Source organism: Gymnoscopelus braueri (assembly GCF_963280865.1).
Source record: "Gymnoscopelus braueri genome assembly, chromosome: 17".
In the NCBI taxonomy this organism is placed as follows: Eukaryota; Metazoa; Chordata; class Actinopteri; order Myctophiformes; family Myctophidae; genus Gymnoscopelus; species Gymnoscopelus braueri.
In genome coordinates this window covers 49251890-49272345 of record NC_137617.1, presented here as the reverse complement: position 1 = coordinate 49272345, position 20456 = coordinate 49251890, and the positions used below count along the sequence as shown (strand labels likewise).

The 20456-nt window shown below is 41.2% G+C and overlaps 2 protein-coding genes across 2 annotated transcripts in view; both read left to right on the top strand.

Moving 5' to 3' along the window:
* The window catches only part of LOC308105249 (uncharacterized protein), a 319910-nt gene that overhangs the window by 67334 nt on the left and 232120 nt on the right, over positions 1-20456 (top strand). The gene's annotated exons all lie outside the window — the stretch shown is intronic.
* LOC308105212 (uncharacterized protein) lies at positions 418-20345 on the top strand (the record flags this gene model as incomplete). The annotated part of the gene is made up of 22 exons (XM_080455847.1): positions 418-487; positions 2395-2451; positions 2674-2747; positions 2868-3099; positions 4984-5676; positions 7175-7293; positions 9327-9405; positions 10640-10794; positions 12816-12867; positions 12959-13009; positions 13111-13146; positions 13249-13298; positions 14616-14668; positions 14832-15058; positions 15585-15832; positions 16694-16813; positions 16911-17046; positions 17264-17350; positions 17452-17523; positions 18499-18534; positions 18699-18953; positions 19048-20345. The coding sequence occupies 22 exons, from the start codon at positions 418-420 to the stop codon at positions 19065-19067; spliced, it is 2922 nt and encodes a 973-aa protein (XP_080311973.1). The 3' UTR covers positions 19068-20345.

Here is a 20456-nt window from a genome sequence, read left to right as displayed (position 1 = left end):
GTACAGCTATAGTTTTTCTGGCCCAAAAATATGGAAGGTCCAAATGTCCTCTTATAGATAAGAATGGATGCATTCTTATAAAACCTACTGAACACATTCCATAATGAATCCTAACCATTTGAGTGATCACATCACCTTGTCTCTGGCGCCACCTTCAGGCCAAAGTGCCAACTTCATACACAAGATATCTGATAATCTAATACATCTGCCTGGAATGAGTGTTTAAAGTATTTTCTTGTCATTACTGATTCATGCTTTCTTTACAATTATTGTTATTTATTGGTGACTCTGCTGTGTAGAGTGTTGTGTTTTATTGTATTGTTACCGCCTGCCCCTCATTTGTACATTTGTTTAAATAAAGGTTAAAGGATGTGATGATACTGTAGGTGGTTTATATTAATTTAGGGTGTTTCCAGTATGGCTGCAATGCTTATCAAACGGTGGAACCAACAGCAGAGTGGGATTCAGACCAGCAGCTCATCAGCAGGTAAAACATTATGATAGAATGATGAAGCATGTGATTCATTAAATGTCAAGTTGGACTATTTTCATAGAAGCATTTTCATGCATTCAATCATGGAGATCTGAGGTGTGTGTGTGTGTGTGTGTGTGTGTGTGTGTGTGTGTGTGTGTGTGTGTGTGTGTGTGTGTGTGTGTGTGTGTGTGTGTGTGTGTGTGTGTGTGTGTGTGTGTGTGTGTGTGTGTGTGTGCGTGGTAGCTTAAAGTTCCCCTAGGGGTTACCAAAGATCACGGGGGGGGGGGATGGGCGTGAGGTCCAAAATGTTGCACATGAATGTCACTCATCCAGTTGAGTGAGTGATAATCCGTTTTAAGCCATTGTAAAATATCCAATCAGAGCTCTAGTAGCACCAGGGTTGCTACATTGGACACAGGTCAGGTTCATAAAGGTCCTACACACTAAACGTTGTTATCCAGAGCAGAGCAGACTACTACAGACTATAAGAGGAATGGTGTCAGGTGATCAGTCTGTTAAAAGGTGTGTAAAAGTTGCTGTTACAACTCTCTCCACACACATAGACAGTAGCTACTAGTATGATGTTAAACATATGGCTTGACGTTCACTTTTCAACAACAAACACATGAACATGTGACACAATACACACATGCTTCAATCATTAGAGAAATCAGCAGGGGGCTTACAGGACATACTGTAGGCACAAGATCAGTGGTGGAAAGTAACTAAGTACATTTACTCAAGTACAGTACTTAAAGGGATACTTCACTTTCGGGCCGGGGACACATTTAAAAAAAATATTAAAAATAAATGAAAAAAGTTATGGAAAATTCATGGCCCCCTCACGACACGCAGTGTCCTACTAATGTGTGAGGGGGCCATGAATTTTCCATAACTTTTTTCATTTATTTTTAATATTTTTTTTAAATGTGTCCCCGGCCCGAAAGTGAAGTATCCCTTTAATTAAAGGTTTGAGGTATTTCTACTTTTCTGGAGTATTTCCAATTTTTTATACTTTTACTTCTACTCCACTACACCTCAGAGGCAAACATTGTACTTTTACTCCACTGCAATTATGTGAAAACTTTAGTTACTATTTACTTTGTAGATTTGAAATATTATTACAAAAACATACATTAACCACTTCAACCCTACATACATTTTGGCCATTTGAAAATAACAGATCTACAAGCTCAAAACGTGTTTCGATGCGACACATTTTGAGCTTGTAGATCTGCTATTTTCAAAAGATTTTTAAGATGGGTACATTTGAAAACTTGAAATGGGACATTCTGCAAAATGACTAATTTCTACTTTTGGTACTTTAAGTACATTTTGATGCCAATACTTTTGTACTTTTACTCAAGTAAATGTTGAATTCCGGACTTTTACTTGTTGCAGTTGTATTTGTAGTTGCAGTATTGATACTTTTACTTGTAAATAATGTGAGTACTTTTCCCACCACTGCACAAGGTTATACCTGAACTAAACTCCATTCAGACTATGTTGGTCAGATGTAATGTTAAAAGGATAAACAGTGTGTGCCTGCAGCGTGGTACGTACAACAGCCATCATGTGATTCTGCTTCCAATGAGCAATATATTCCCTATAGTGATAATGATCCAATAGGCTACTCATTGTCCCTCTGTGAAGTAATACCACTTTATGATCATCATTTTCAAGTGATATCATAGTCAATCTATCCTACCTACCGACCCTAACGGTTCAACAGGGTCCCTCCCCCCGTGCGTGCGTGTGTGTGTGTGTGTGTGTGTGTGTGTGTGTGTGTGTGTGTGTGTGTGTGTGTGTGTGTGTGTGTGTGTGTGTGTGTGTGTGTGTGTGTGTGTGTGTGTGTGTGTGTGTGTGTGTGTGTGTGTGCGTGTGAATAATAATAGTATTATTTGACTGTTTCCATCCAGGGAAGAACAGTGACCCCTCAGACCTGAGAATTGTTCTGATCGGGGGAAGACATGGAGGTAGACCCAGTGGAAAGAGTTCAGTAGGAAACATCATCCTGGGCAGAAAGGTTTTTAAAGCAAACAGAATAACATCTCAGAGTGTCATGAGACAAGAGGAAGTGTCAGGCAGACAGGTCACTGTGGTAGACACTCCAGGATGGGTGTCTTATGATCCCCTAGATCTGACCCCAAAACTGACTCAGTTAGAAATCCAACAGAGTGTGAATCTGTGTCCTCTAGGACCCCATGCCTTTGTCCTAGTGATCAGATTGGACAACCCATATGTAGGAACATGGATGTCAGCAGAGGAGCATGTGAGATTTCTCCTCAGTGACAGAGTGTGGAAACACACTATTATAGTGTTCACTGTAGATAGAAACAACATGAACACTGATCTCATTAAATCTGACCCTCAATTAAGATCTCTCACTGAGAAATGTGAAGGTCGCTTCCATGTTCTTAACATTAGTGACAGAGGAGATAGAAGTCAGGTCAGAAAGCTGCTGGAGAAGATAGATCAGATGGTGACTAGTAATGGTTGTCACTATGAGACAGAAGAACACGTCTCAGAGGGACTGAAGGAGAAGCAGAGAACCATCAGAAGAAGAGCAGAACAAAGGAGGACAGACGCTCAGAAACAAACAACTGGACCTACAAAACACATTGGTATGTTTTGTTTAAGTGACAATTTGCTCATTTTTAACCTAAATGGCATTTTTCTGATGTGAGGAGATTGTATTGACAAAGAAACAAATTGTGTTCAGTTTTAATTTGATTTGCTGGTGAAATGTTATTGTTTAAGCCAGTGGTTTTCAACCAGTGGTCCGGGGACCACCCGTGGTCCAGTGGGGGGGTACCAGGGGGGTCCCTAGCAAAATTAGTTAAAATAGCATCACAATCATTTTAACCACTTAGCTTTGGCTATTCAAAGATAGCAGATCTACATGCTCAAGCTTGAAGATCTGCTATTTTTGAAAAATCTTGAAAATGTGTGCATGTCTTCGAATATGTCAATTTTTTAAAGCGAACATTTTGAACTAAAATCTTTGCCTCTGGGGGTCCCTGGCACAAAACATTTTCAGATGGGGGTCCGCGGCCAAGTGTATATCAAAGGGTTTGTGCCGCGCTGCAAGCTTTTACATCTGCTATTTTTCAACATTTTTGAAAAATCTTGAACGTGTTTGACACATTCTTTAACACAAATCTTCTCTCCTGGGGGTCCTTGGCACAAAACAATTCAGATGGGGGTCCGCAGCCAAATACATATCATTAGGGGTCCTTGACATGAAAAAGTTTGAGAACTGCTGGTTTAGAAGACATTTGTAGAATCGGCCTCAGGTCTTAATGAGTTAAACATGCTAACCCGGGTGTCCCTATAAAAAAAGGATTATAATCCCCAAAATAGTGAAAATAGCTGATCTATAAGCTATAGATCTGTTATTTTTGCTATTTGTCTTATGATGATGAAGTATATAGGGCCACATGAAGCCTAGCATCCCTATTCTGGGGAAATAGCTGATCTACAAGCTCACAATGTGTCGCGTTGCACCGTGTTGTGAGGTTGTAGATCTGCTATTTTGTGCTAATAATTTAGTATAGAGTGAAAACAGGAGGAGGCCTAGTATAGTCCCCTGGGGGACTCCACTCAACTAAGTATAGTGTTGAAGTGGTTTAGTGGTTGAGGAACAAAGATACAATGTTTTAAACATATTGTTGCTGTATGTCCAAAACACTTCCTTTTTTATTATTATCTTAAAAACATTTAAATAGAGTGAAAATAGCAGATCTACAACCTCACAACACGGTGCAACGCGACACGTTGTGAGCTTGTAGATCAGCTATTTCCACAGGATAGGGATGCTAGGTTTCATGTGATTAAGCCCTATGCTTCATCTTATGCCAAATAGTGAAAATAGCAGATCTACAAGCTGACAACGCGTTGTGTTAAGACGCGTTGTGAGCTTTTAGATCTGCTATTTTCACTATAATGTGGAACTTTTTTAACTTTTTTTAACTCATTGCCTGCCATGGACGAATTAATTTGTCAAATTCTGCTATGGCCCTGCCTGCCAAGGACGAGTTTGGACGAGTTTTGAGAAAGAAAACAAAATCACACAGAATCAGAGATAACGCCATCCAAAGATGTGCTGCTCCATTCACTACCTGGTTAACTTATTGCTTAAAAATGCTGTATCTCGGATCCTGTGTACTTTTTTTTTTACACTATATATTTTTGGCAAAACATGCTATTTTCAACTTGCCACAACTATGGAACGGATTACCGCGATCGGATCATTTCCCCCCCATTCTACGAGACCCCTGTGTGTGTAATGAGGGGATCACCGTGCGGATAGCATTCACACAAAATATTCCATGATTTTTCAAAGGTTGATAAAATCGCTCGTTTTTACACTATTACGCTATTACTCTGGCAGTTAAAGAGTAGGGACACTCGGGTTAGCATGTTTAAACAATAACATTTCACCTGCAAATACAATTGTAGATCTGCTATTTTCACTGTTGTGTGACAGGACTTGTTTTCTCTGACAGGACTGACTGACCTCAGGATTGTGTTGTTGGGAGAGGAGTCCTCTGGGAAGAGTTCAGCAGGAAACACCATTCTGACAGGAAGTGGTTTTAAAGTTAGTCAGGAAGGTCACAGGTCAGTGCAGTGTGAGGTGAGACAGGGTAAAGTAGCAGGGAGACAGGTGACAGTGGTGGACTCACCAGGCTGGTACTACAACAGTCCACTACAGGACACCTCAGAGATGGACAAACTGGAGATCCAGAACAGTGTGTGTCTCTGTCGTCCTGGACCACATGCTGCTCTTCTGACGGTTCCTCTTCATAAAGCATTCACCAAAGCACAGAGAGTAGCAGTAGAGGAACACATGACACTTCTGTCACAGAGTCTCTGGAGTCACTCTATGGTACTGTTCACTCATGGAGACAGTCTGGGAGACAGAAGCATTGAGCAGCACATTGAGGCTGAAGGAGAAGACCTCCGCTGGCTTGTTGACAAATGTGGGAACAGATATCATGTCTTCAACAATGAGAAGAGAGATGACACTCAGGTCACACAGCTGCTGCAGAAGATAGATGAGATGATGTCAGGAAACAGAGGTGGACACTGTGAAGCTGATGGAGATGTTTGTGAGAAGATGTCAGAGAGGAAGAGGAACATAGAGGAACATGTCCAGACACTGACCAGGAAACTGACCACTCTGAAAGCTAGCTCTAAAGGTGATCTGTCTGTCTGTCTGTCTGTCTGTCTGTCTGTCTGTCTGTCTGTCTGTCTGTCTGTCTGTCTGTCTGTCTGTCTGTCTGTCTGTCTGTCTGTCTGTCTGTCTGTCTGTCTGTCTGTCTGTCTGTCTGTCTGTCTTTCCAATTTGGCTGGTAAATTATTATTAACAATAATGTAGAACATCACTTGTGGTGGTGGTGATGATGATGATGATGATGATGATGATGATGATGAAGGACATGATTTATATAGCCCTGTAATATTGTTGTTGTCGGGTAGAAACCTTGTATATGTTTTTTTTGTAAATTAATGCCCTGTACTTCATCAAACATCAGTTTTGCACAAAAGTAGTGCAAATATCAGATCTACAAGCTCACAATGCGTCACGATGCAACGCACTGTGAGCTTGTAGATCGGCTATTTTCACTATTTTAAAATGTTTTAACAATAATTTTTAAAAGTTAATTTAAAATGTACAGTAAATTTATTTTAGTTATTTTAAAAAGTACAGTAAAGTGCAAAAAGGGGCAATAAATAAAAAACAAATTCAAACTTAATGTAGTTTAGAGGAACTGAGAGAAGAAGCATCATAACTGAACACCAGTAAAGCAGCTGCTCATAATTATTTATGTCAACTTTTGGTCAATTATATAGATGTTCAGTTTGTATTCTCAATGTTAATTAATTTATGTTATTAATAATTCATATAACTCAATCTCTGAATCCAATCCTAAATATTTACATCAGTGTTAAGCAGATCAACGTGTCGCAACACGACACATTGTGAGCTTGTAGATCAGCTATTTTTGAACAAAGTAACTAGTAACTAAAGCTGTAAAATAATTGTAGTGAAGTAAAAGTACAATATTTGCCTCTGAGATGTAGTGGAGTAGAAGTATGAAGTATCAAAAATGGAAATACTCAGGTAAAGTAAAAGTAATTCAAAATTGTACTTACTGTAAGTACAGCACTTGAGTAAATGTACTTAGTTACTTTACACCAGTGGTTCTCAAAGTGGGGTCCGGGGACCCCCAGGGGTCCTTTAGCGGTTTCCAGGGGGTCCCACAGCAACATTTTCCATATTTTAGACGTTGGTTAGTCAAAAATAGCAGATATACAAGCTCACAGCGCGTCACTTCGTGCTGCGCCGCCAGCTGCGCTGCGAGCTTGTATCCTACACCTGCTTTATTTTCTTCTTACTGTTTATTTTATTTCTATAATTTAGCATTTTTAACACAAATATCCTCTTCTGGGGGTCCCTGGCACAAAACATTCTCAGATGGGGGTCTGTGGCCAAATATATACATGTGGGGATCCTTGGAACCAAAACGTTTGAGAACCACTTCTTTACACTGTGTGTGTGTGTGTGTGTGTGTGTGTGTGTGTGTGTGTGTGTGTGTGTGTGTGTGTGTGTGTGTGTGTGTGTGTGTGTGTGTGTGTGTGTGTGTGTGTGTGTGTGTGTGTGTGTGTGTGTGTGTGTGTGTGTGTGTGTGTCAGGAGAACATCAGAGTCTATCAGATGTTAGATTGATGCTGGTTGGTGGAGAGCAGGAGGACAGGAACTCAGCTGGAAATCGCATTCTGCAGCGCAATGTGTTTACACAAACTCTATTCAAGGTGAGTAATATGATATGAATGTTATAATGAAAGAAGTAAACAGTGAAGAGATCAAATATAAATGTTTTCTGATGTTAATGTGAAAGTATCTGCTGTCATGAATGTTTAACCACTTCCACCCTGGTGTCTTAATCATTTTTCATACCCCCCCCCACCCCCATTTATTCTTGCATTGTTTGAAAATAGCAGATCTACAAGCTCACAACCTGTCTCATAGCAACATGTTTTGAGCTTTAGCCAAAGTATAAAATAGGTCTTAAAGGGATAGTTCACCCCAAAAGTAGTTTCTTTCTGTAGAATAGTCACCCCATGGAGACTTGAATTCATGGATATTGTGTTGTTTTTTGTCTCATTCCTAAGACAATAATTTGATGACCAGCGGACCGGTAGGAGACACAAAGAGTCTCCTTTGTGTCTCCTACCGGAACCGCTGCCTACCGGTCCGCTGGTCATCAAATTATTGTCTTAGGAATGAGACAAAAACTAAAACATATCCATGAATTCAAGTCTCCATGGGGTGACTAATCTACAGAAAGAAAGTACTTTTTTGGGGTGAACTATCCCTTTAAGACCAAGAACAGTATTGTCATAATAATATAGTCACTGTACCAAACTAAAATAAAAGTAAGTCATTATGCAGAATGGTCCATTTACAATCATATTACTGGATTATCATTAGTAATATATTCATGTATTCATTGAGGACAGAATAGAATGAAGGTTTTGCATTTTATGACTAACATACAGTAAACCTCATATTCCAGGAGTTTAAAACCCAGACGAAACTGACACAATGTGTCAGACAACAGAGTCTAGTTGCTGACAGAAATGTGAGTGTGGTGATCTGTCCAGACTGGTTGACTACACCTCCATCACAGAAGACCAAAGACGTCCTTCTACACGGTGTGACTCTGTGTTCTCCTGGACCCCACGCTGTCCTGGTGACTGTTGATGTCAGCTCCAGTTTCTCTGAAGCTGACAAGAGATCAGTGGAGGAACACATGGAGCTGCTGGGGGACAGAGTCTGGAGACACACTCTGGTTCTGTTCATGTATGGATGGTGGCTGGGAGGGAGACGTGTTGAGGAGTACATAGAGTCTGAAGGAGAACCTCTGAGGTGGATCCTGGAGAAATGTGCCTACAGGTACCATGTTCTAGATGGTATCAAGTGGGACATTTCGGGAGTGACAGAGCTGATGGAGAAAACAGAAGACATGGTGACGAGGAACAGAGGACACTTTGAACCTTCAGTCTCCAGAGAAGACAGCTCTGTCAGAGACACAGGACACTTCAAGGTGGGACATGAGACGAGACACATGACACTGTTTGAAAGACTGAAAAGAATGAAAACATTTACTGCTGAAGAATGATAATGATAATGTATTAATCCCTGTGGCGGAATTCAGATGTTGTAGCAGCAACAGCTGTAAGTGTAACACACAAGACAGGTACAGATAAGAGTACAGAGATAAGAAAATATCAAATACAAAACTAAATAAAAATAAATTGAATCAGAATGGAACAGACAAGAAGAAGAAATAAAGAAGAGAGAGGAGATGAGAGAGTCAGTTGTAGTTTGTGGTGACACAGACACTCAATACTAATGACCTGTCTGAGGGTTTGTCTAACATTCATCTATCTCTGATATACAGTAGAACTTTCTAAGGAAGTTATTATGCTCACATAATATTGACATGTATTCATTATGTCCAGTTTCATAGGGAATCTGTTCATTAAGAATTGACTGTCCTTTGGGACAAAAGCTACACCTTTGATAGACTATGACTTTACACACTCTTCTCCTTTCCAAAAAACATGTATAATAACAGACAACACGTACAGTCAATTTATATTTCCAACACCTCTGGTTCAGGGCAGCCTATTGATCATTCCTTCTAAATGTATTTATTGTACATTTTAGCATGTCATTTTATCCATAATCCAGACATAATGCTTATTGATGATACAATGATAGTTAATAACATTTATGGTGTGATTGTAACATGTTAATGTCTTCTTTGTTCTACATACAGAGTGATGTGTCCAGTGTAACAGCATCACTAGTAAGCCTCCCTGGTGGATTCAGTAATGAAGGTGTAATGCAGGTTGCAGGTTAGTTTCCTGTTTCTAATATCATTCACACTATTATTACAGCATTTATTTTAACATACTGACTGTACTGGAGGAATAGAGTTTAACATTTAAATTAAAACAGTGTTACTTAAAGGACGACTTCACCCATTTCAACATATCTTCATACAATTGCTCCTCACTAATGCTCATTATAATAAGTTACTATTTGTGTCTATTCACTCTGTGTCTCAGAGGAGGGCTGTGGACAGTTCAGAAACCCACCTACCAGTGACATCATCGATGGGGAATCCAAGCCAATAGAAACTGCAGGTTTTCTATTGCTGGAAAGTTAGCATGCTATAATAGAAGCTATTGTTCTCGCTTTAATATATTTTAAAAATCTTGTTTAAAAAAAAAAAAACCTGCCTAACGATGATGTCACTGGTAGGTGGGTTCCTGAACTGTCCACATAACTCTTCTGAGACACAAACTGAGTAGAAACAAAGTGCCACCATATTATCATGAGCATTAGTGAGGACCAATTATAGGTTGAAAATGGGTGAAGTCGTCCTTTAACCACTTAAGACCTGAGGAGAGTGTCAGGAGGCGTGGTCAAAAACCAGGAGAATCCTGCAGGATCCAGTAGTGTTGGCAGCCCTGCCTGAAGCCCATTCTATAAATGCCTTCTAAATCAGTACTTCTCAAATGTTTTCGTGTCAAGGACCCCCAAATTGATATATACATGGCCGTGGACCCCCCATCTGAAACTGTTTTGTGCCAGGGACCCCCAGAAGAGAAGACTTGTTTTAAAAAAGATTGAAAATGTTCTAAACATTTTCCATATTTTTCAAAAATGTTCAAAAATAGCAGATGTACAAGCTTGCAGCGTGGCACGAAGTGACGTGCTGTGAGCTTGTAGATCTGCTATTTTTGAGAACCATTGTTCTAAACCAATGTTACTGTGTTACTATTACTGTGACAGCATTTACAATATGTAACATAGTTACTGTACAAGATGAATAACGTTTAACATTCCAAATTAAAACAGTGTTACATAATTAATAATAAGGGTAATAATAATAATAATAATAATAATAATAATAAGGGTAATAATAATAATAATAATAATAATAATAATAATAATAAGGGTAATAATAATAATAATAATAATAATAATAATAATAATAATAATAATAATAATAATAATCAGTGTCAGTTCTTTCTTATTATTATTATTGTAAATGTTGTGTCGTCTTGTTGTCTTATGTTCCAGTGGGAGGTGAAACACCATCTGAGACAGGAAGTTTATCCCACTGGTCACCTGACAAGAAGGTCTCTGATTGGCTGGATAAATATGCTGCGTCCTCTTCAGGATATGGGACCATGAGTGAAGTTCCTACCCAGGCAGACACTGAAGTGATGACGAGTGTGAGAGATGAAGAGGTTTCATAGATGACATTTTAGTTTAGGCAAATATTTGCACCTTGTGTGTTAGTACAGATGCCTAGGTTGGATTCCATACATTAACATGTTAATAATACAACTCAAGATTTACATAATCTGAATTATGTAATGAATTCCCAAGTCATTATTCCAGTAGGACTCCTAGAATCTCCCTCGACAAGAGAAGAGAGGAGATGAAATTAGAGAAAAACACACAAGAGCAAAAATAATCATATAATTGAATGATATTTCCAAAACCTAAAATACCATTCATGTTATAAAAATCACATCCAACAAACGTCTCATAACATCACATTAGTGTTTAACAAAAGTAGACACCATCCACTCCCAGCTCTCCAGCCCCTCCACATCTCCAGCTTTCCCCCCAAAAAACCCACCCACCTAGCGGTCCAGGCGCATACCACATACGCTGGTAATCCCGATCCCGACGACCTTTGCTGTGTGTCACCCCCCCATCTCTCTCCCCATTTCCTGTCAGAATACTTCCTTCCTATCATTAAATGCAGGAAAAGCCAACAAAATATATCTAAAAGAAAAAAATAATCACACCCAGTGTGAAGTGGGCGGTGTGGTCACAGTGGTCATCACAGTGATGGAAGTTCACTTAAAGAAAAGTAATATTGTGGACCAACCATTGTACACCCCTAACTTAAAAAAACCCATAAATGTTTTTTTTTTAAGTGCATAGTCCTATTTATAGGGCTATGCACATGTGTCATGTTTCACTAGCCAATCACAGTACTGAATAGACTGTGATTGGCCAATCACGGTGCAGGGTTAGGGGGGTACACTGGTGGCCAATCACAGCGCAGGGTTGGGGGGTGCCAAAAACACACATTAGACCCAGATAATCTTGCCAACTACAGGCCCATTTCAAACCTCCCTTTCCTCTCCAAAGTTCTGGAAGAAGTGGTGGTTGCACAACTTCAGGACCATCTTTGCATCAACAACATCGCTGAGAAGTTTCAGTCCGGTTTCCGTTCAGACCATAGTACGGAAACAGCCCTCGTGAGGGTCACTAACGACCTGCTGATGGCAGCTGATGATGGCTCCCCTTCACTCCTCTTCCTGCTTGATCTGACTGCACCATTTGACACTGTTCACCATGACATCCTCCTCAACCGCCTTCACCCCATTGGACACTAACCAGCTGCCTGGAGGAGACAAAGGTGTTGATGAACCTCGACTTCCTTCAACTAAACAGCTCCAAAAACCGAAGCCATCCTAATTGGCACCCCCCACCAGATCCAATCATGCCCCATAACCAGCATCTCGTTCTCCGGTCACAATCTTCCCCTCTCATCCACAGTCACCAACCTGGGTGTGAAAATGGAGCCGCAACTCAACCTTGAGGCACACATTATACATCTGTGTAAGACCTCCTTCTTTCACCTCAGGAACATCTCCAAACTTCTCTCCACACTCACCCTGCCAGATGCTGAGAAACTTGTGCCCGTCTTTGTCTCCTCCAGGCTGGATTACTGCAATAAACTACTCACCTGCAAGAGCCTACAGAGGCTCCAGTACATTCAAAAGAGTTATGCTAGGATCCTGATGAGTGCAAAAATACGACCCTTTTACACCCAGTTCACTTCACTGGCTCCTCATCTCTTTCAGGACTGATCTCAAAGAACTCCCTAAAGAACGCCCTAAAACCCGCCACTCGAAGTATCCGCTCTCACATGGTCGCACATGGTCATTTTCAGAACACTGATTTATGTTATGTTTATTCATGTCATTTGTTGGTCATGGGTGCCTGGTACCCACTGCACCCTGTATGTCCATAAAAGACCAATCACATATCTGTCCTTGGATAATGGACATCTTAAATGAGTTACTGTAGAATCAATAATCGGTAGAATATGTGTACGTGGATCATAGATTAAGTCACTTAAAAGATCCTGTTACATTCAGAATGTTAATTTCTTAGACTGCCTGAATCCTGATGAAAGTTGTGTTTTATGATTTCTCATCATAATTTTTAGGATTTGTCTGAAAACAGCTCATCAGAGGAAGAAGAGGAGGATGAGGATTCTGGTGAGAGACATGGATCATATTCATCTCTTACACTGTAAACCTCCAAGCTGCCTCTGATCCACTAACTGTCCTCTGTCTTTACTCTGTACAGAAAACTGCATGAACATGATGAAGATGATGAAGATAAAAAGTGGAGAGGAAGGTAAAACATTTAACACTACAATGAACTGTGGGTGTTGGTGTGAATACAACATGAATGATTACACATAATTCAATGTTTCCTCTTTAATGTCTTTCCTGCAGAGCTGAAGAAACTCGATCTGGATGATTATGATGATGGTAGGTGAGAGATGAATGAATTAATGAATTAATGAATGACTGAATCTACAACTCACCAATATTGTGTAAATATGTGAAACTATCATTTCTTTGTCTCTCCAGATCAGAGATACTTCAGATCATGCTGTGAAAAATGCCAACATGTCCAGCAGGTCAGTTTGCTCCAGACCAGACACGACCATGCATCAAGCTCATTGTCGTGCACACGCATGACATGTAACATGTGTCGCGGCATGGAGGGAATACGCTGTGCGGTGCTTAAATCGTTACTGTTTCTTTTGCCTGTTGCTTTCTGCAATGCGGGGGGAATAGTGGAATACACAAAAAACACAAGACCAGAGAAGAGCCCAGCGGGCATTCACACAACTACACAATTATTCTGCCTACACATACAGTATACGTCATGTCCTAGTATCAGCGAATAGTGGAAGGGGATCAACGTCACGTGATTCCCTTGTTTGACCCGGCAAAAACTCGGATGTGTCTCAAATAATATGATTATTGGCAGAATCACGGAAAGTCCAGAATATTTGTCGATCCTGTTTAAAATTTTCACAAGATCGATGCTTGTTGCAATTACCTGCACTACAATACATCACCATAGCTGTTGATAAATATGTTTCTTATTTCCCTGTATTATTACTGTATTCAAGAGAGAGGACGAGGTTACAGTAGTAGATGATTTCTAGGCTAAGAGCTCTCTGATGAGCCACAGAATGGAATTGGGTTTTAAACATCGTCTTAAGCGGTGGCCATCTTTGCTTCGTTTCCTTGGCAACCAAGTTTCCTGTATGTTCTCAAAACAATTTCTTCTAACTAACAATATTATTGAATTCCAGGAGTCGAATTGAAACAACAAGGTTACAGACAGAATGACATCTGTCTCCTGTAATTCGGCCACGCCCCGAAATATCCGTATGTGTGTTTCAAAGAATAATAGTACAAAAAAAACAACTAAATATTAACAATGATCCACGTGTCGCATCGCAACGCGTTTCAGCATGCAGATCGCTTACTTTCACCGTTTAATTTGTCCTAATGTTGGTGCTAAAATAAAAACACTTTAACTCACTGCCAGACCGGGCGGGGAGGAGGGGCCGCTTCAGCTCTGATCCTCATGCAACTTGAAGACACACGCAGGTTGTGACTCGTTATTATTTAGGCAGCGTGGTTGTGTTTTTAATATACATTACATTTAAATGAAAATAACTAATAATTTAGTTATAATGATAATCGGCTTGGCTCATTTTGGTGCCCCCGTGGCAAGAGTGTCTGCCAGACATTCAACTGGCAGACACTCTTCTTCATATACTATGTAGCCAGTGGTTGTTGGTGATCTCCTGTCTGTGTGTGTGTGTGTGTGTGTGTGTGTGTGTGTGTGTGTGTGTGTGTGTGTGTGTGTGTGTGTGTGTGTGTGTGTGTGTGTGTGTGTGTGTGTGTGTGTGTGTGTGTGTGTGTTTACTTGGTAGAGCTACGGAGATGAGATGGTCATTCCTGAGAAACTTTCCAGAGGACGCTTACAGTGAGTCTGGACATCACTTTGACATCATCTGCTTATCTGGTTTCATTATATTCCTTATTACTGTAAGACTTACTACTGTAAGACTTTGATTTTAGCTTGTGTGCGTGTGTGTGTGTGTGTGTGTGTGTGTGTGTGTGTGTGTGTGTGCGTGTGCATTCTTTAGAGCTCAGCTGGAAGGACAGGGGACATATGAGTGTGCATCAACAGGCTTGATATTTGAGGCGTCGGAGCGAGTTCTGGTGAGTTATTCCATCCTGTCCTGGTCCAAGTTCAACAAATTCGTCCAGAACCCCTGGACGATTGCTGGTCCCATATTCAACGTACAGACAGTCACCAAGGATGCATCTGCCCTCAAGACCATCCAGTTCCCCCACTCCCTGTGCCTGGCTGGTGAGAAGATATGCTGCCTCTGACATATTTATTATTGACTGTACAACTACACATCCTCCATGTATAATATCATTTTACAATATGTCCAAATAACAGTATCATACAGTGATATTTCTGTTACACTATTGTCTGTCTTCTGCTCTTTTTGGCTTCCATGCATTTTGTCTTGTTGTCTCTATAAAACTAGCCTCGGAAACCCATGCTTTTTTTTTGTTACAAACGAAAAAAAGCCTGGGGGAGCCATGCAGGAACGATGGTCTTAGGACCTTGTTATCTCCTAACCAATCAGAGTGCAGAGGGGCGTCGCTCTAAATTTGGTGACGTCAGCGTGCTCCGTGCACAGGCCGGGGGGGGGGGGGGAGGGGAGGGGAGGCGGGGACATAGATTGGTGAAGCAATAGGAAGCCCTGCACGAATCCGGGCGGCTGGGTTTGGATCCGCCCTTCAAGACCATCGATTGAGCTCGTTGCCTCAGGCTACTATAAAACTGTCTCTCCATCCTTCCTCCTCATTGTCTTCACCTGCAGGCCAGGAAAAAGAGAAGGAATTTGCTGTCCTACACGTCACTGGCAAGGATCCCGTCGTTGAGAGAGTCCAGTACTCTGGTAGTCATCTAAAGTGGTCAGTGTCCTCCCTGTCTCCTGTGGGTCCCATCGTCCGGGACACACAGAAGGATGAACACCATGGAACGGTGCTGATCTACAAGGTTCTGGGTATTATCGAAGCTCACACTTTCCGCATCTTCCTCGCCAGCTGCAACTCATCACATATTAAAGTGAGAAGACCACCAAGATAGAGACACACATTTTTGCATAATGATAATCATGTGACACATTATCACAATATTTGTTTACTTTTCAAAAATAATAACCCTTTAGAGCTCCTGAAGGATAGATTGCAAAGGAGCTCACTGAAAAGTGAAAAGATGCATAATGCATATATCATCCTCAGATCTACCTGTAAACAATAACAAACTGTGTATTCCCTCTATCCTGCCTATATTGTGTGAAGTCACAGTACTACCTCTATTCTACATGAGGGTTATCGGTCCACAAAGAATCAGTCCAGCTTTGGTTTTGACTCATCAGACATGACTCTTCTTTGGTAGCAATCTAGCAGCCAGTAGGCCACCAGCAGGACCTCAGAAAGGAGGACACTTTTGCCAGACACGCTGTGTGGGTAACCGACACCAGTTGTTCCCAAACCTTTTCATGTCGAGGACCCCCAAATGTGTATTTAGCTGCAGACCCCCTTCTCTAAATATTTTGTGCCCGGGACCCCCATAGACCCCCAAGATTATTCCAGATGTTTCAATAAAAAGAATAATTAGCAGATCTACAAGCACATAGCTCATTTTATTTCTAGCAATTGTAGTGAGTGATCAAGCTGTCATCATTATTTAGATGACATGACTTTATTTCACCTGTGCTCTGAATAATTATTGACTAGTCAAATCACATCAGTGTGTTCTTATTTTGACTAAAACTGTATCATGGTCTTCAATATTATTGACAAACTGTCAATATAACTTCTAATTGTCTGGAAAGAAGTGACCTTTTTTCCCCGTTCCCTATTTTCTTCCCTTCCCTCCTTCTCTCCTGTTGTCATCACCTTGTCCACCTGTTGTGTGTGGCAGGACATCAAGAAGAAGTTGAAGAAGGGACGTTTCAGTGCGGTTGACAAGAACACCTCATGTCGACTGGGAGATGGGAACTACCATCTGATGAGTGAGCCAAGTGGGGAAATTGATCCTGAGGTGTGTTTGTGTAGATAGGTGTAGCTATGAACATGTTGTATGTATTTATTATGAATGTGTGATATAAGTTAATTATTAATGTTATGTTTCTGTGCAGTACTTGCCATTCACCCTGAAATCAACTGAGTTCAGAGGTTTCTTTGAAGCATACTATAAGCAGCCACCTCCATTCAAATTAAGTCTTAAAGTGAGTGGTTCTGATGATACTGCATGGACTGCAACCATTCGACAAGGTACCTACTTGAATGTTCGTATGTACTATGTATGTGTACACGCACGCACGCACGCACGCACGCACGCACGCACGCACGCACGCACGCACACACACACACACACACACACAGTCACCTGTCTACTTAAATGTTTGTGTTTATTTGTGCTTGATCATAATGTTTGTAACTTTGCAGTGTATTTCTGAATGATGAGACTTATCTGTTGTTCTTGTGTCAGATGACTTGATAGGCAGCACAGAGAAAACGCCCAGCATACTACAACAATTTGGCCATTTTCAGCAGGGCTTGAGCAAAAGGAAAACGTGTAAGTGTGATAATTTGATTTACAATTTCATACTATTATTATTTTGATCAGGCTTCTCAGCATTGTAGAACATGACGATATGATTTGCATCTCTCTTACAGTCAGAAAACAGAGAACTGATGCATCAGATGAAGGAATCACCAGTAAGAGACATGCTCTCCTACATCAGCCAGGTGAGTTTACATTTCCTTACTCGTTAGATTCATTAATTAATGTATAAAAAAAAGAACAATCCTCCAGTCATCATTGGCATGGCAGCTCATTTATGAACATAGTTCCTCCTCACATACAGTACAAAATATTGAATATTGCTCAAAATATTGAATATTGGGATACATATCGGTGGGATACATATCGGTGATGCCCTTATCGTTCATATGACAGGCATACTGCAATATTTAGTTTGATTGTGCTTTCACTTGTTTGTTTAAATCAAATGTCTGGGTTTGTATTGCGCTGAGCTCTGCCGTACATTCTGGAAAATCCTTCAGCAATGTAGAGGGAGAAAGCAGGAGAAGGAGGGCGGAGAGGACATGAAAAATGTGTACACCATATCATTCGGGATCCATACCGTATCGTGACTCCTGTACCAGGGTAGGGACAGTTTTAATGATCAGTGTGGAAGAGGTGATGGTGCGATTACACACCACCAGGGGTCTATATGTCAGGAAGTCCAGGATCCAGCTGCATGGGAGGGGTTGAGTCCTTGGTCTCTGAGATTGTCCTCCATGTCCCCTGTCCCCTGTGTCCAACACTGACAAATCTACAGGTACGCCCACTGCTTTGGAAACAATTTCAGAATTGTTTCCACTCAGTTGTAGTTCTTACATTGAGTTTAGACGGCACCACACATATGAGTAGGCATAGGCAGAGTGACAATGAGGTGTTTGTCCCGCCCCTCCTCCACTGTGATTGGACAACAGGGTCTTCATCAGGCAAGTTGAGTTATCAACCGAAGACAAATGTATTGAATTGATCAGAGTTTCAGACTCTTCCCATATGATGTGATTTAGTGAATCAGTTCATTGAATATTATGTCTAGTGTTTGATGCATAGTGCGGCTTTAGAAGCGGCTGCTTGTTTTTTTAACATCATGAACATGAAAGTCATTTCTGTTACAGTATCAACTGATTCTTGTTTTCTCTCAGGTGCATCAGCTGAACCTCGGATTAGCCAAACTACAGGTACTCGTCTCTGAGCTGTACATTTGAACCTCAAACTTACTACTACAGAATAATTAAATGGATAATGAGATAATGAATGTTTGAGGGCTTCCAAGTTCAGCACACCTCTAGTTTTCTGAGGGCAGAAGTCAAGTGTTATAATAGTCTGACCTTTCCTTTGACAGACAGGAAAGCTGAATTTGTGGAGAAGAACAGGCTTGCTCTAATTCAGCGCGTCAGAGAGGTTCCGTGTCTAGCAGATGACCTTCTTGACAAACGCATTTTCTCAAAGGGGACCTACGACTGCATCAGGGAAGCAAAGACCAGTGAAGAACAAATGAGAATAATGTTTGATGCTGTGCATCCTAAAGGAAAAAGAGCCATGTCAGCATTCTACAATGCTCTGCAACAGTATGAATCCTTTCTGGTTGAAGATCTGGGTAAGAACCAACAACTTATAAATCCCTCTTTCAGTCCAGTTTGTTGGAATTCTGTGTGACATGCTTTTACTTTGTGTTTGTATTCAAATTCCAGAAGAAGATCAGGGCAGATAATCTTGCTGTATTATCTCCCAATGGGAGCTGAAACCCAGGTTGAACTCTCACCTCCTGGACAGATCCATACAACCTCACTGACCTCTAACCTCCTGGACGTACAACCTGATGGCTTCTCTCTGCAATGACTAGAACACTTGTGTGAAACAACCAGCAAGGTAACATGTGGGGGATTAAGTTTCCTGATGAACGGAACTCATGATGCACTGATGTGGAAGTAAACTCCCAGTCCATTTCACTGGTGGTGGAACACATTCTATTAACTGCAGCCATAGCTGAATGGTTAGTGAGCTCGCTTAGGACTCCGGAGGTCCCAGGTACGATTCCAGCTCTCAGCAATGTGAAGTGTCCCTGAGCAAGAAGCTTAACCCCTAACTGCTCTCCCCTCCGCGCTCCTCTGTGGGCAGCACTCAGCTGGGTGAAGCTGGGTGAAGCTGTTTCCCCACGGGATGCGATAGGTAAAAAAAGAAGAAGAAAGAAAAGATAATAACGTGATAAAATAGAATATCATCACAACGGCAGTCGGCAGGGATTCCAGGTTCATGTGGCAGTGACTACAAGTGATAACTGACTACAAACCCAAAGCAGGTGGTTCTATGAACATCACCACAGCTTCACTGCCATCTCCGCTGCTTCATCTCCGCTCTGAGTGTGATTCAGAACCAGCAGAACATGATGCACAGAACCTTGTAGAACAGGTTCTATCTCCGCTCTGAGTGTGATTCAGAACCAGCAGAACATGATGCACAGAACCTTGTAGAACAGGTTCTATCTCCGCTCTGAGTGTGATTCAGAACCAGCAGAACATGATGCACAGAACCTTGTAGAACAGGTTCTATCTCCGCTCTGAGTGTGATTCAGAACCAGCAGAACATGATGCACAGAACCTTGTAGAGCTGTCACTCAACAAGCTAACACAGCTCTAGTAAACTGTCAAATGTTTTTACACACATTTCAACCTGTCATTGTCACTCTGTGTGGGTCCAAGTGCTTTAAGAAAACGTATTGTGGCTTTACAAAAGAAAATGTTTATCCTGTCTCAGACTACAGAGCTGTTGCTCTAACATTAGTGTTAATTAAATACTTTGAAAAACTAGTTAAAACTCAACATAAATTGTAACATTCCAGTTTATCACATCCACAGTTTATGGATGTGTTAAGCATTCTGTATCAGTGGTAGCCTGATTATCAGCCTGAAGCTGCGTGGAGCTTCAGTCTGAAATTGGCTGCAATGTCCGCGATTACCAGGGGGAGGGGATTGAAATGGCCCTAAACCAATCACAAGAGATCGACGGATCCGCCCACATCTGACGTCATCGCACAGCTTGTTTTAGCAGATATTCGCTGATTGGCTTGTCGTTAGACCACCCCCACCTACGACTCTGATTT